Source organism: Pteropus alecto, unplaced genomic scaffold, assembly GCF_000325575.1.
Source record: "Pteropus alecto unplaced genomic scaffold, ASM32557v1 scaffold18, whole genome shotgun sequence".
NCBI classification, from domain to species: domain Eukaryota; kingdom Metazoa; phylum Chordata; class Mammalia; order Chiroptera; family Pteropodidae; genus Pteropus; species Pteropus alecto.
Window position 1 is genome coordinate 328,288 of NW_006440649.1, and position 14,095 is coordinate 342,382.

At 53.6% G+C, this 14,095-nt stretch overlaps 1 protein-coding gene across 5 annotated transcripts in view; it reads right to left on the reverse strand.

The window, feature by feature from the left end:
• Positions 1–245: 245 nt before the first annotated feature.
• Positions 246–14,095, reverse strand: part of SHROOM2 (shroom family member 2) — a 63,882-nt gene continuing 50,032 nt past the window's right edge. Inside the window, exons 7-11 of one of the 5 annotated variants that reach the window (XM_025050988.1) lie at positions 13,646–14,095; positions 10,672–11,190; positions 9,221–9,392; positions 3,572–3,841; positions 246–2,997 (exon numbers count right to left, since the gene is read on the reverse strand). In XM_025050988.1, coding sequence (XP_024906756.1) covers positions 2,731–2,997; positions 3,572–3,841; positions 9,221–9,392; positions 10,672–11,190; positions 13,646–14,095 — 1,678 coding nt within the window. In that variant the 3' untranslated portion in view covers positions 246–2,730. Of the gene's footprint in view, positions 2,998–3,571; positions 3,845–9,220; positions 9,393–10,671; positions 11,191–13,645 lie in introns of all 5 variants that reach the window. The other 4 variants (XM_025050987.1, XM_025050990.1, XM_025050989.1 and 1 more) reach the window with 4 other exon arrangements.

A 14,095-nucleotide genomic window follows, 5' to 3' on the forward strand; every position in this document is an offset into this window, starting at 1 on the left:
CGGCCGTAGCTAGACTGGCATATGGAGTTACACACACACACACACACACACACACACGCCTGACTTCTGACTGCACATTGATCGGCCGTAGCTAGACTGGCATATGGAGTCACACACACACACACACACACAGACACTCTCACACTCAATCCCACCATTTAGCAAAGGTTTGCTAATCTGACGTGTTGAGGACCATTCTGAGTCTTTAAAAAGATGTCATCTACGTCAATCAAAGACAGGCTCCGTTCACTCAAAGACACTGTTTATTTTGTTAAAATCAAGCAGATTGATCTGGTGAGAGGTGAGTCGTGTCGAGCACAGAACCTGCACGTGCTTTCCACGTGAGCGAAAGGCAGGAGACACGGCACGGGCAGTAAGGAGCCCGGACGGAAATCCGCGAGAGACCGTTCCACAGCTGAGCTATGACAGGGGTGAGGCATCGGCCGCCATCTAAGAATGCCAAGGAGAAAACATGAGCACCAGATTCTTTTTATATGCAATAATGTAACTATATACAAAGGTATGTATGCTGACTCACTGGAATCTTTGGGTCCCCGCTAACCAGACATTCAAGAGGCAAACAGGGGACTGGACAGGACAGTTGTGATTACAGGAACTTTGCTGCAAGGGAGACAGCACTACAGATTGCTATGGATCAGAAATTCCTCAAAAGACATCGGAAGGCTGGATACAGACACAGCGAGTTCCATCATTCACATTTTACAGACATATTAAAATGATCACAATATCATACCAGAGGGGCACGAATCACAGGTAAAAGCTTGGTCAAAATTAAAAAGCACACACACTGAAATTACTCTGGCTGTGCTCCCGACGGGGAGAGACGAGGTCCGCGGACGGCCAGCTGCACCTCTCCCGAAATGACCAGTTTCCACAGCGAGTGACTGACTACACCGGGGGGAAGGGAGGAGAACACATCATGGGCAGATTTTTCTCAAGTCAGATATAGCTTAATACGCATGAACGCTTCTGAGAAGGTATTTCCCTTTTGGGTGTTGCCAAAGCCAGTGTTTATTGCCTGCGTTCCTGACGCGTGCCCGTTTGCAGAGCACACTGCCATCGACACACCTGCACAGGGGGCTGGCTCACCCCTCTGGCTCATGAAGCATGGACAGTGTATGTCCTTCGGGTGTGTGTGCGTGCGTGAGCGTGCGTGTGCGTGTTGGTAAGGCAGCAGTCACCGCTGACAAACAGACATCTCTCCACCTGCTGGAAAACGTCTTTTATGGGAATACGGGGAGACAAGGGTTAAAATGATCCCTCCATCAAACGAATGTCCAAATATCACCTTGATGGGAACTCATCCAAGGGGTTCTCCCAGCATGAACTATGCATCTAATCAGATGAGCATCTGTGAAGAAATATACCGGCTCTACAATGATTTAGGTAAAAATAAGTTAGGTTATAATCAAGCCATTGGTAGTTGAACGTCTTTTGCCCGTGCTTATTTGTCACCCATATATCCTCTTTGGTGAAATCTTTTGCCCGCATTTTAATTGTGCAGTTTGTTTTCTCCTAGTTGACTTTTCAGAGTTCTTTTATATTCTGGAGACAACTCCTTTGTTTCAAATGTGCGATTTGCAAATGTTGTCTCCCAGTCTGTGACTTGTCGACTAGAAGCTCATAGCATAACTGGTTATTTTTTGTTGTTGTTAAGTGACTCGGCTGCTCTCTTTAGAATCTGGCAATTCCATCCAATAAAAAGGGCACAGAATCTGTAAACTCTGTGACAAAGTTGTACGGTGCACGGGACCTCTGAAAAGCCAGAGGAAGGTTCTTACAGTACACGAAGCATGGCCGTCATGGCGTGGTGACAGATTCAAAGAGGCAAGAAGAGAAGAGTGGCCAGTTATCATCAGTGACCATGGACGCACAAAATAAATGTTCTGGGGGAAAAAGTAATTTAAGAACTATCCTGTTGGTCTCCTGAAACAAATACCTAGCAAGCACATCACTACTGGACACACTTTTAAGTGTGTAACTTCACGGTGCGGGAAAGCGTCATTTCACTCGTGCTGTCCGGTGAGACGTACTCAAGCTCTTCGCTTTGTGTGTGTGTGTGTGTGTGTGTGTGTGTTTCAAAGCATGCGCACAGTTTAAGTGGCGATTTTAGAAGGAGCGGAACCTAACACATAGATTATTCATGTCACAGTTGGTTTCTAACCGCTTGGAAACTATTCATCTTTCCAAAACGTTAATAAATTATCATCGTGGTTTCTGCTGGGTCAGAGACAACGAATGCTCAACACCCGTGGACCGATGAACCATGAGCGCAGACGTGGGCCAGGATTTTCCCCTCTCAGGCACCTTAGAGACGCACTCAGCCACTTCCCGAGCGGCTGGTTCGGCCTCTGTGGACCGGACGAAGGGGCGGACCCGCCACTGCAAATGACCGCTGGCATGTGCTGCAGGACCGGAGCCCACAGGCTACACCGCAGAAACGTGCCATCCACCAGAGCCCAGGGCCACGTGTGCTCACTTGTAAAAGAACATGGCTAATACTGAGCCACTCAGTTCAGCGTTCAAAAGGGAACCTGAAAAATTAAATAAATCAACCTGAACAAACACGCGAGTTATTGCTTTTCTAACCGCCATTTCGTTAGCGGAGGCTGCTCAGCACAGGACATAAATACAGGCGGGGATTTCCGCTGGCGTCCTGGACGACGGAGCTGAAGGCCCGGCGTCCGCCCCCGGCCAGGGAGGACCCGCCTATTTGTCCCTGTCGGGCTGCAGGCTGTCCAGCAAGCACTTCAGCTGCTCCTCGCCCAGGTGGATTTTGTCCTCCAGCTCCCGCTGCTCGATGATGAGGGCCGACTTCATCTTCACGAAGTGCTCGTAGTCCGCCAGGCTCTCGTCGCTGAGATAGCTGGCCAGGATGTTGAACACGACGCGCTCCCGGCGGTCCAGGTTCTCTTTGAGCTCCTTGGCGTCCTCGTGCTGTTGGACGAGGACCCGCTGCTTTTCGAGCAGAGATTGCTGTGGAGAGAGAAAGGAGCCCGTTGAGGACCAGGGCTGGAGCAAGGACCCCCGCCAACGTCTCCAAAACACCGGCATCTCCGGGGACGGGTCCCACGGAGGCCCCTGACGGCCCGCAACTTAAGGACCGGCAATCTGGCGGGATCCGCAAGGAAATTCTCACAACGTGAACAGAACGAAGCTCGGGGCTCCGGCAGGCTCCGGTCCCAGCACCCCCAGCCCCGGAAGGGCCTCCGATTCCTCCCTCTGGCCTTGAGCAGCTAACGGAAATGGCCATGACGAGCACAAAGTGATCAGGGGACTCCAAACGTGCAAAGGGCTTAGCCAGGGCCAGCTGCCTAAAGCATCATCCTGCCGTTGGCGTCCGATGACAACAGCCCTAACTCACAGTCTGTTACCCCTCGGTCGCCAGAGAGAGGGCGTCCATGCATCAACAGCATCTTGCATTACGAGCTGGACAGGCCGCTGCATGAGCCGTGTGAGCCTTCGAGGCGTTCATTCGACACCCCCAGGGAAAGCTTCCCATGGGCCTCCCCCCGCCCCCGACTTCCAGGTCAAAGGCGTGTGCATCTACCCGGTCAGCAGGAGAAGCGTTCTCGTCCAAATCGTTGAGGGCGTTTTCCACACGGGCCAAGCGGCCTGAGAGCGACAGCAGAAGGTTCACCACCTTGTCCAGGTCTCCGACGAACATTCGAAACTTGTCAAGCTCGCTGGGCTTGCAGACGTCTTTGGCGATGGCCTCCACCTCGTCCCCAAGCACGCCGTTGGCCTGGATGTCCTCCAGCAGGCTCTCGCGGGCTTCCCGGAGCACCTGCAGCTTGCGGGTGATGCTCTCGATGAGCTCCTGCTGCAGGGCACAGGGCGGCACGCAAACACTCATTAGGGTCACCCCGAGCCCAGGGCCACCAGCCACCACGGAACTACCGTGTGGCCTCCACACACGGGTGTGACTCGACTTTGCACCGCCAGACAATGGAGGACTCAAAAGGCCGGGGGTAGGAATAACGGCCCCTGGTTAAATCTCTGGCATTTAATTTAGAAATTAAGCAAAATAAATCTATTCTCGTGTTCTTAATGTCCTATCAGATTTTACAGGAATAGCCTCCTTCGGGCTCCTCAGAGTAAACCTGCATTTTGAACTCAATCTTTGCGAAACTTCTCACGGCTGGTGTGAAACTTGGTGCCTCATCTTGGAAGTTTCCGACTTACAGACCGCACGTGCAGAAGGTACCGAGTCTCACTCACGTCCAGTATTGAATTCCGTGCTTAAAAAGTGTCCTTCGCACAGATTCGCCGTTACAAACTAAATAAAGGGATGTCAATGAAGTTAAACTGAAACAGGCTTTCAGAATAACCTACTGATTTCAGCTTGGCAAAGCGCAAATAAGTGACTAATTTTTTTAACCTGGTAAAATATACAGTATACAAAATTTACCATCTCACCCACTTTTACAACCTGTGTCCTTCCATGGCGTCGACCTCATTCACGCTGCTGTGTGGCCGCCGCCATCCATCTCCACACCTTTTTCATCTTCCCCGACTGAAACTCTGACCGTGAAACACTAACTCCTCACTCCCCGCTCCCGTCGGCCCTTTCAATGCTTGATTTTTAAGGAGTACCAATAAAGAAATAAAATGCGTCAGACCTTTAAATGGGCCACCATACCGAGATGAAACGGCACCGCACGGTCTGATCTGAGCAGCAGACACAGCAGCGGGTTCTCTGTCTCCGTCATTGCAAAATTATAGGGACAGCTCAAAATTAGAGGGCGAGCCTCGCCCTGCATAAACCCACTTTCTTACGATCACGGACATCTTTCCGCCGTTAAATCCACCCACAGCACATACAACGAGTTGTTAGCCCCGACACGATGACTTATGAACAACGGCCAATGGTTAAAAGTCACACACGGTCCTTATAACAACACTTGCTGCCACCAGTCCTGTGCCAGACCTGCTCAGTCCATGTCTGTATGATGCCAACACATCGCTGGACTAACCCACGGGCAGAGGGCTGAACGGAAAGCATGCGCAGGTACACGAGCCAAAACAAAGATTAAACAATTAATGTGAATATTCACGTCCAATGAGGATTTTTAAAGCCCCCTCTGTTATAACAGGCAATGCTATTTTAGGTCAAGTGGCCCCACGGAAATCGCGTGTGGTGTCATCCCTTCTCCTGGGAAAGTTTCCAAACTCTGACCCCAGAGGAGTACCGTGGAGCTTAGCGGAGAGAAGGCACACGGCCGGAGGGACAGCAAAGTGTCATCGAGCTCTCCAAGACCGCGTCCATCGCTCAGGAGCAGCCTCTGCCTCCAGGAGTGACAGGAAAGTGAATGAAATCCCCGTGGACGTAAAGCTCTTAGCCTGGCGTCTGGTATTCAGTGCCCACACGCGCGGTCAGCAGCAACCCTGGATGTCCGGGTGAGAAACGGCTGCCCTGACTTCGCAGGCTATAAGGCCACCCATCCCGGTGACAATCTGAGCGGGGAAGTCGAGGTGCGGGGAAAATGGGCTGAACCCCTGGAGCAGGGCCCAGCACTGCCCATTCCTGAGCTCCGCTGACCATGCGTCAGGGCGATGCTCAGAAACGGAAGCTCTGCCTAGCATTTATGTCTTCAAAAATGATAATGACACAGAGTCCACCAACGTGAAAGGCACGCGCTGTAATCGGGGCACGGCGTCCTCCTCCCTGGCTTCGATCTGCCTTAGGCTCCCCAGTTTGTCTGGATATCCAGCGCATTAAAACGGTAAGAAGTTTGAAAGGGTGTCCATCCTATTTTTTTTAGTGTATGTGCTGCCGAAGCGCGCACGAAGGGTTTCCATCCTGACTGCTGATTAATCGGCATGGCGTTTCTCCTAGGAAAGAGCACACGGCCTCTGCGAATGGCCTCTGGCTTTTCCACGTTGGGTTCTAGTTGTTTAGGATGTCAAGACATTTTCTTTCCTCAGTATGTACGTTTCTGGGATGCTGTGTGTGTGTGAGAGTGTGTGTGAGAGTGTGTGTGTGTGTGTGTGTGTGTCTGTACGTGCACTCACGCTTGTGTATCTCTGTATCTGTTCACCTACCTACGTGGAGACGTTGTTTAAATCAACCCCAAATCCCGCAGCTGAGAAAGTGGTCGCATTTTTAGATATTTACCACTTGAGCGATAAGCACCAAATCGATGATGGGGACGGTGCTTTCCCCTGACAAATGCTTGCCTGCCACCGATCCCAATCTGAATACTTCGAGGAATTTAGGTGACTGTGGATGAATGAGGACCCTTAGCCAGTGTTACTGGTGAATTTTCAGATTCATCACTCTGGAGCAATGATACCGACGAAGATTTCACGCCAATGCATGAAAGAAAGTGTGCCTTCAGAGCCTACACAATCAGGTGGGCTCACTCGAAGCTGGGCATTCTGGGAGAAACACTTTCCTTTTCTTCCTTAAAAGGCCATTATATGAAGTGCAGATATCGACTTCCAAAGATTTTGAGATGAAAATCCATGGCTCTCAGCACCACCTGCCTATTTTCTGCGGCACGTGGCCCTCGGAGAGTTCACGGAGGAAGAGGCTGGCCGGGTGTCTCAGCAGAGGCACGACAGCCTCTCGCCTCTCAGGCCCAGACACCCACCTTCTGTTCCAAGGCCGTGGGGGACACATGAGGTCTTTGCTCTTTACACCTCGCACTCAGCTCTTGGTTCCAAGGAAAACGCATAACTCTCAGAGACCGCGGACGTCACCCAATCGGCTGTCTCTGGTTCTCCAGAGGAATCTGGCCGGGGTGCTTTCTGGCTGAGCCTGCCTGAGATGCCCCAGGTGTAAACACGGGCCAGCCTTCCTGGTACCATGCTGCCTGCCGGCCACCGAACCCCCTCATTGCGTCCCTGCACTGGGGCTTCCCATCTCTTATCTCTGTCCTCAGTCCCCTGATTTGGCACTCTGCTCTGTGACCACCGCGTGTTGCTGGGGTGGTGACAGCTGAGGTCTCATGGGGACGTCTGGTGCACGTGGGGTGAGGGGTCTGGCCGCTTCACCACGGAGGGACGGTCGAGTGCACCTGCACGGCGCTCACCTCCTCCTCCTGCCTGTGCACGCTCTGCGTAACGTGTGACCCAGCAAACGTGCGGGTACCGGAAAGGAGGGAGAGGAGTCAGTGCCACAGCCTGCAGAGACGAGCTGCCTCTGCGACACGCCAAGGACGGCAGGCTTACGGAGCCGCTGACACCACGGAGAACTGTCATTCGTGGTGTTCGCTGCTTAGGGTGAAGTTGCCCGACGTATGCTTACTGAACTAAAAATGTCCGTCGCCTCAAGAATTTATCACGAGGGTAGGCAGGGCAAAGGTCGTCAGGAGGCGAGCTCAGGGACACGTCTCAAGCCCAAAGCAAACGGACCGTGTGCCAACAGTGCAGGCGGGTAACAAGGCGTGCTGCTTCCCAAACTCGCCACACGGTGGCAAAACAAAGGTGTCCTGTAAAGAACGCAGGTCTCCACATCGAGGCTGTGGACTGATCTAAAACTGTCCTAACCGTACGTTTTTTCTAGTTTTATGAACCCCTGAAAACATTTGTAATTCTTTATGTAAAAAAAAAAAAAAATAGAGAATGCACCAGAATAAAACACACTCCAACTCCCACGACAAAAGCTTATTTTTCCACTTTCTTTTCTAATTCCTCAAACCAAAGACGTATCGTTTCCTAAATTAAAAGTAACGTTCTATGATGCGTGCGTCACAATATTTCTTCCAAAAACACGCCTATCATATTTGGAAGCAAACAGCGGCATTTCTTAACCACTGACCATAATAAGCTGACTTGCAACATAATCCTTTGCAAAAATCTTGTCAAAAAAATAAATAAATCAGTATTTCCATGGCAGCCCTTTCCCAAAGTGCTAAGCCTATGAACAACATTCACGAAACGCTGGTTCCCTTTGCTCTCCCGGTTTAGGCGCACTCACGGCCCCTGAAATAAACAGCACATGCTACCCTGACACCCACACCCTCTGGCAATGCCCTCATCCCTTTATGCCAAGTACTTCCTGTAGAAAAACACGCATGCCACAGGTCTGGCTTGCTGACATGCCACGCAGATTTAAAACTATTGTCAATAAAACTATTGACATTGGCACCGAGATCAATAATTCTGTCCCTACCTAAGGATCACATTGCCACCCACTATGTAGCCACTGACCACATTCTGACATCACACGGCTCCGGCCACTGGTCTCTGCTGCTTCCCCAACATGCCATGAGGCTCGCGCCCCAGGTGTTTACACTTGCTGGTCCCCTGCCCTGGCCCTTGACATCACGCTCGGACTCTGCTCAATCGCCACCTATCAGAGCCCTCTCTGTCATCACACTCCTTTTACCTCTTTCTATTCCTTTGCCTGGTTTTAATTTTTCTTACCACCTAATATATTACATTAACAGTTAACAAACTTTTTCTTTAAACGGCCAGATGGTAAATATTTTAGAGTTTACAGGCCACACAGGAACTATTGCGGCTACTCAACTCTGCCGCTATAGCACAAAAGCCATCAAAGACCACGTGTAAATGAATGCATGCGGTTCTGTTCCAATAAAACTTTATTTACAAAAGCAAGTGGTGGGCCAGGTTTGGCCTATGGGCCGTAGTTTGCTGACCCTGCATTACACATTTATTTATGCACTGGCTGTCCACTTACCCCTCCTGTGAGAACAAAAGCTCCCTCAGGGAAGGAAGGACTGAATTCGGTTTTGTCGACTGCGGGATCCCCGAGTACCTGGGGGAATTCTTAGAGTTGAACCGATGATGCTGTTTGGTTAACCAAGCACTTTACCATCCACTGCTAGTTTTAGGATCACCTGGTTACAGATATTTGAACCTGATATTCGAAGAAGACATGTGACTTGCTGAAAGGCACACATCTAAGTCCCCTGGATGTTAATCGGGGTAGTGGGGACAAATCAGTTGAACTTAAAATGAACGAGAATAGTGCCCACTTAGGTAATTTGCCACCGGATCAGATTACAAACAGGAGGCACAGAGACCCTGGTGAAAAGGCCCGATTTTAGAACAGAAGACTTAACCACAAAGGGCTAAATACGACGGCCCCGAATGGCCTTGTCCTGCATGAAAGATGAAGACAAACGCCCCCGGCCACGTGCTGCAGAGCCCACCTTGGCGGTGGAGACGTGTGCCGCCCCCCGCCTGTCTACGAGCGTGTTCCCATCTGGAACTGCAGCGTTCCTACCTTCTTCACAGACAGGTCGTGGTCCAAGTCACTCCCCGAATCCTCTTCGGGCTCCTGCTGCTCCTGCAGGTCCTTCATCTTAATCAGCAGCTCTGCCTTGGGGGCCGACGTGCTATAGTAGGTGGAGCTGGTGGCCAGGGACACAGCCGCCGGCACACTCGGCTCGTCTTTCCTGGGTGAAAACGCCAGAACGCTCGTTAGCTGCAGTCATTCGCAGAGACGCGCCCCCTCAACCTGATGACCTGGGATGTGACAAAGGAGGGTGCTCACAGAAGGACAGCGGTCAGAGAGATGATTCAGCCAAGGGAGGGGGAAAAAGTAGGTAACAAGGTTCGCGCAAAAAATACCTTGCCACGTGGACACGCTTGAAGTCTGTGGAATGTGGTTCTTAAAAAGGGGGAAACTTCGCTAAGCAGGGTTGTCTAAAGATGCCTGTGTCAACCTGGTATGTGACAAAGGAGGGTGCTCACAGAAGGACAGCGGTCAGAGAGATGATTCAGCCAAGGGAGGGGGAAAAAGTAGGTAACAAGGTTCGCGCAAAAAATACCTTGCCACGTGGACACGCTTGAAGTCTGTGGAATGTGGTTCTTAAAAAGGGGGAAACTTCGCTAAGCAGGGTTGTCTAAAGATGCCTGTGTCATGCTCTGCTCCTGGTCTCACCCTACTTATCCTCATCTGCTACACTGCAGCGGCGCCCCGGCCCTCCGTCACTAACGGGCGCTCACGGAGACAAGGCACACCCGCACCAGGAAAGACGGAACCGCATACACCTCTGCGGGCAGACGACTGAATGAGAGGCCGAAAAGTGCGATTTGCAAAGCCAATCGAAACGAATTCATCCACTCAGATACACGTATCTACATCTCTTTAATAAACACATATGCTCAGTAGTCTAAGCCTCTCTCCTCCTATGACCAGTGTGTCAACCTCAGCAGCAGTGACAGCTGGGGAGGAATCATTCTCTGCTGTGGGTGCATCCTGTGCCCCATAGGATGCTGGGTATGGTCCCTGGTCTCCACCCACTAGATGCCAACAGCACCTCTTCCAGCTGTGACAACCCAAACTGTCTCCAGATACCGCTAACAGCCTCCCGCAGGGGACAAGCCCTGCAGAGAAGGGCTGTCTTGCGAGAAAGCAGCCCTGCCAGCATCCCCGTCAACCACGCTGGCCTCGGCCAGGACGGCACAGGAGATGCAGCATTTTTATGTCTTTGCCGGGACCTGAAGCCGTCACCGCTGGGAACGGAGTTCTAAATGCCTCGGCTCCTCTTTTGGGACGGTCACTAAGAGCCACAAAGTGCTCAGCACCAGGGGCAGCCTTATGAAAACCTGGCCCCCCAAAAGCCATCACGAAAACACATAAACGCATGCGCCCCTTGCCCTGTGAAGCCCCAGACGAGCTGGCCAAACCGTGTGCGGCCACGTGCAGAAGCGAGGGCAGCGTCTACTCACTTCTCCTCCGTGGTTCTGGGCGACGGGATTTTGGGGAGCAGCTTCCTCCGCTGCTGAGCTTCTTCCAAGAGGTGCTCGTCCTTGGGGAAGATGCCCTCCATCAGGTCCATGGTGGTCCTGATCTTGACACTGGGGTCCAGGATATCGGCCAGGGACTTGTCCTTCCCCACGATCTCCCGGGCCAGCTCCTCCGACTTCAGATCTTCCGCCGTCCTCTCGCGGGCCTTCACGTAGCTGAGTGCGGGCGGGGAGGCCCGGCTGTCGCCGGCGGCGGGCGCAGCGGGGGGCTGGGGCTGGGGCTCGGCGCCCGGGCGGCTGTACACGCAGAAGCGTGAGTACGACTGCTCCGACGTGCTCAGCGTCTTGATCTGGTCTCTCTCCAGCCCGCTGGGCAGCGCGGGCAGCTCGGCGGCACGGGCCAGGCCCTGGCGGCTCTCCTTCTCGGGCTGGCTCTCCGAGTGCACGATCTTGATGGGCACCATCTTGACCGTGGTGTTGCTGTCGATCACCCGCTCAATTCTGCAGAGGGAAGAGCTGGCTGCTGAGACGGCAGAGTGCAGTTGGGCCAGACCCCCACCCAAGATGAGAATGCGGCCGGCACCTGCGCCTCCCCTTACAGGCGGAAACCCTGACTCAAGCGCCTGCAGCTGAGTTAGGGGTCCCTGGGGCCGCATGTCCCGGGATGCGGGGACCCCATGGCACCCCTAACTCCGTCTCCTGGCTGTTGGCGTCCAGACACCTTCCACTTTCCAGTGGTCGGCCACGCACCCACAGGAGTCCGAGGGTGTACCTACACTTGTGAGTTTTCACGACGGTGACGGTGCGGACTCGGACGAGCCTCTCAGCTCAACGGTCTTTTGTAGGGGGACCCGCCACGGACAGGCTTTTCGCACAGCGTGACCACCGGCGCCGAGGTCAGTATTTCTCACAGCAGGTGGGTGGCCATGCAGTTCCCGGGGCGGCGGGAGGCCCTCCGTGGGGAGCGGCTGTGTCTGGACTGCACACGGGCGCCACCGTGCCCCTGACCCCAGTCTCGAGCTTCCTCAGACACCGTGTATTCTGGGTCCCCCTGCCCCTGCCTGCCGCTCCCCAATACTGCAAGCCACCCTCCGCATGCTCCTCATTCCAGTGATAAGCATCTGGCACCAGCACGGGACACACTGCTTCTGTGTTATCTTAAGTGGCTCACTTAAAATATTTTAAAGGACATACTTTTCCTTTAACAAAAAAAAACAAAACAAAACAAACAAACGTTTCTTGGTACGAGGGGCTGCAGGGGCACCTGGAGCACCCAGAGGTAACACAGAGCAAGTGGAAGTGACCAGCCCGGCCAACCCGATGGGCCTGCATCTCGGACAACCAACGGCAGCTCTGGCCCTCGGCCATACCTCACTGCACCACAGCCAGGACCCCAGGACAAAAACTTGTCTCAAGTATTTTTAAAGGACGCAGCAGAGAAAGAGAGCCATCTGCTGGTGGCCGAGAGAAAAGCAAGAACAAGCCGAGGTCACAACGAGAAAACTGCGAGCTCACTTCTGACTCAGCGGGTTTCACAGCAGGTCTGCAAGGCGACAGACCTGACTTAACTCTATGGAGCACCGGAGACGCTCTGCTGTTCCGGCTGCTGGGCCGTGAAGGCAGTTACAGTTTCCTCTCTGTTCCCAAGGCTGTGGCGTGAAGGCTACATCGAAACGATTTTGTCTTTTCTGCTCCTGCAGCGGAAACCGTCACGTGTTTAATCTAGGTGTTCGGATACGATTCCTTCGTGAGCGATTTTAAGAGGCGAATTAACTATGCAGAAAATACCGCTTAGATTTGCTCGTCAGAGGGAACATACCAGCGTTTCATGCATGCAGGAACAGACAGAACCGTCTGCGCTCCCTTCATGCTACCTCTCGAGCCCTGACCCTCAGCGACGGACTTTTCAGTGAGCCTGTTTCTTCCTCTGTTCGTGGATGAACTTGATTTCCAGAGGAGGAAGAAGTATGAAGGGGAAAAATAAAGAGCGAGCAAGGAAAACAAGCCCCCTCCAGGTTGACCTAATTTTCCAGCAAAACGTCTAAGCACAAATGGTCTCTCTTCTTGAAAACTGTCCAGACTTCCTCGTTAAAAAAGTCTGACGAACTTTTACTTCAAAACGAGGCGAAAACACAGTGAATCGGCCCTCGCCGCAACCAGATCTCATCAATGCCTAATAGACAAGCAGGACCCGGAGGGACGGAGGAGAAGGGGTGTGCCAAGCCCTGGCGACCTCTGTGGGACATGGGCACTCTCAGAGAGCAGCTCCCTCCAGCGCATTATGAGATACTTCTGTGGCTGCCACTTTTGGAGGCGGCATGGCCACCATCTGCCCTACTGTGCTCCCAGAGGACACACGCGGAGCAGACTGCCCCGGACGCTGGCTGAAATCCAGGCGTTCCTTGTAGAACAAGCGGCCCAGGTTCAAGGATGACCTTTGTGATCCCAAACCACCTGTTGGATGGAACTTGGCTTCCTAGACTCCCATAGTACGTCCCGTAAGTACTGTCACTGCTTATTGAGATCCCTCTCAAACTCACAGAAAGGACAGTGAGGAAAAGCAACAGTCACTTTGGGTGGGAAAAAAATGAAAAAGCAGCCCCCAGCGCCTGAGCCAGCCCAGGTGGTGAGTGCCGTCCAAGCCCGTGCCCTGCTCCTCCGTGGAGCCCGCCACGCTGGGTGGGATCGGCTGAGGGGCCCGTGCCAGCTTGCCTGGGACAGTCTCCTCCACTCGACCCAGCTCGAGTTAAACTGGATTCTGATTACAAATAAAAAGCACTTTCGCACCCGAGCTGCTGCCTCTCCCCCACATGGTTGTCGCCAGGACCAATTTAAAAGGCAACGCCTGGAGCGAAAGCAAGGCGCCCCTCCTGCACCCCGAGGAGAGAGGCACCAAACTCGGGGAGCTCGAAAAGGCAAAGCCTGCCTGAGGCCACCCCCCACCCCAGGGCAGTACCTGGTTGAACTCTCGTCCTGGATGAGCAGGGGAGGCTTGTCCGTCAGCTTCTGGGGGGCGAACTGAGGGGAAGGGGAGCGAGAAGTCTCCATCGCGGACGTGGCCGGGGGCCGGACCTTGGCAGGGAGCAGGGCTTCTGGCTTAGGACAGGCTGCGCGCTCGTCTACATGCTGCCTGTGCGGCTCCTCGGGGCCCTTCGGGCCGTCTGTGGGCTGGGCACCGCTCGGCTTCTCAGCCGGGACGCACGGGCTGCAGGAGCGGGACAGGCGGTCCACACACACCTCCAGGGCCGCGGGCGACGGAGCGGGGAGGGGCTTGCTGGGCGAGGCCAGCTGACCGGCTGCAGGTGTGCCCGCAGGGGCGCCCAGCTGACTGGCCGCAGGTGTGCCCGCAGATGCGCCCAGGTGACTGGCTACAGGTGTGCCCGCAGGGGCGCCCAGCTGACCGGCC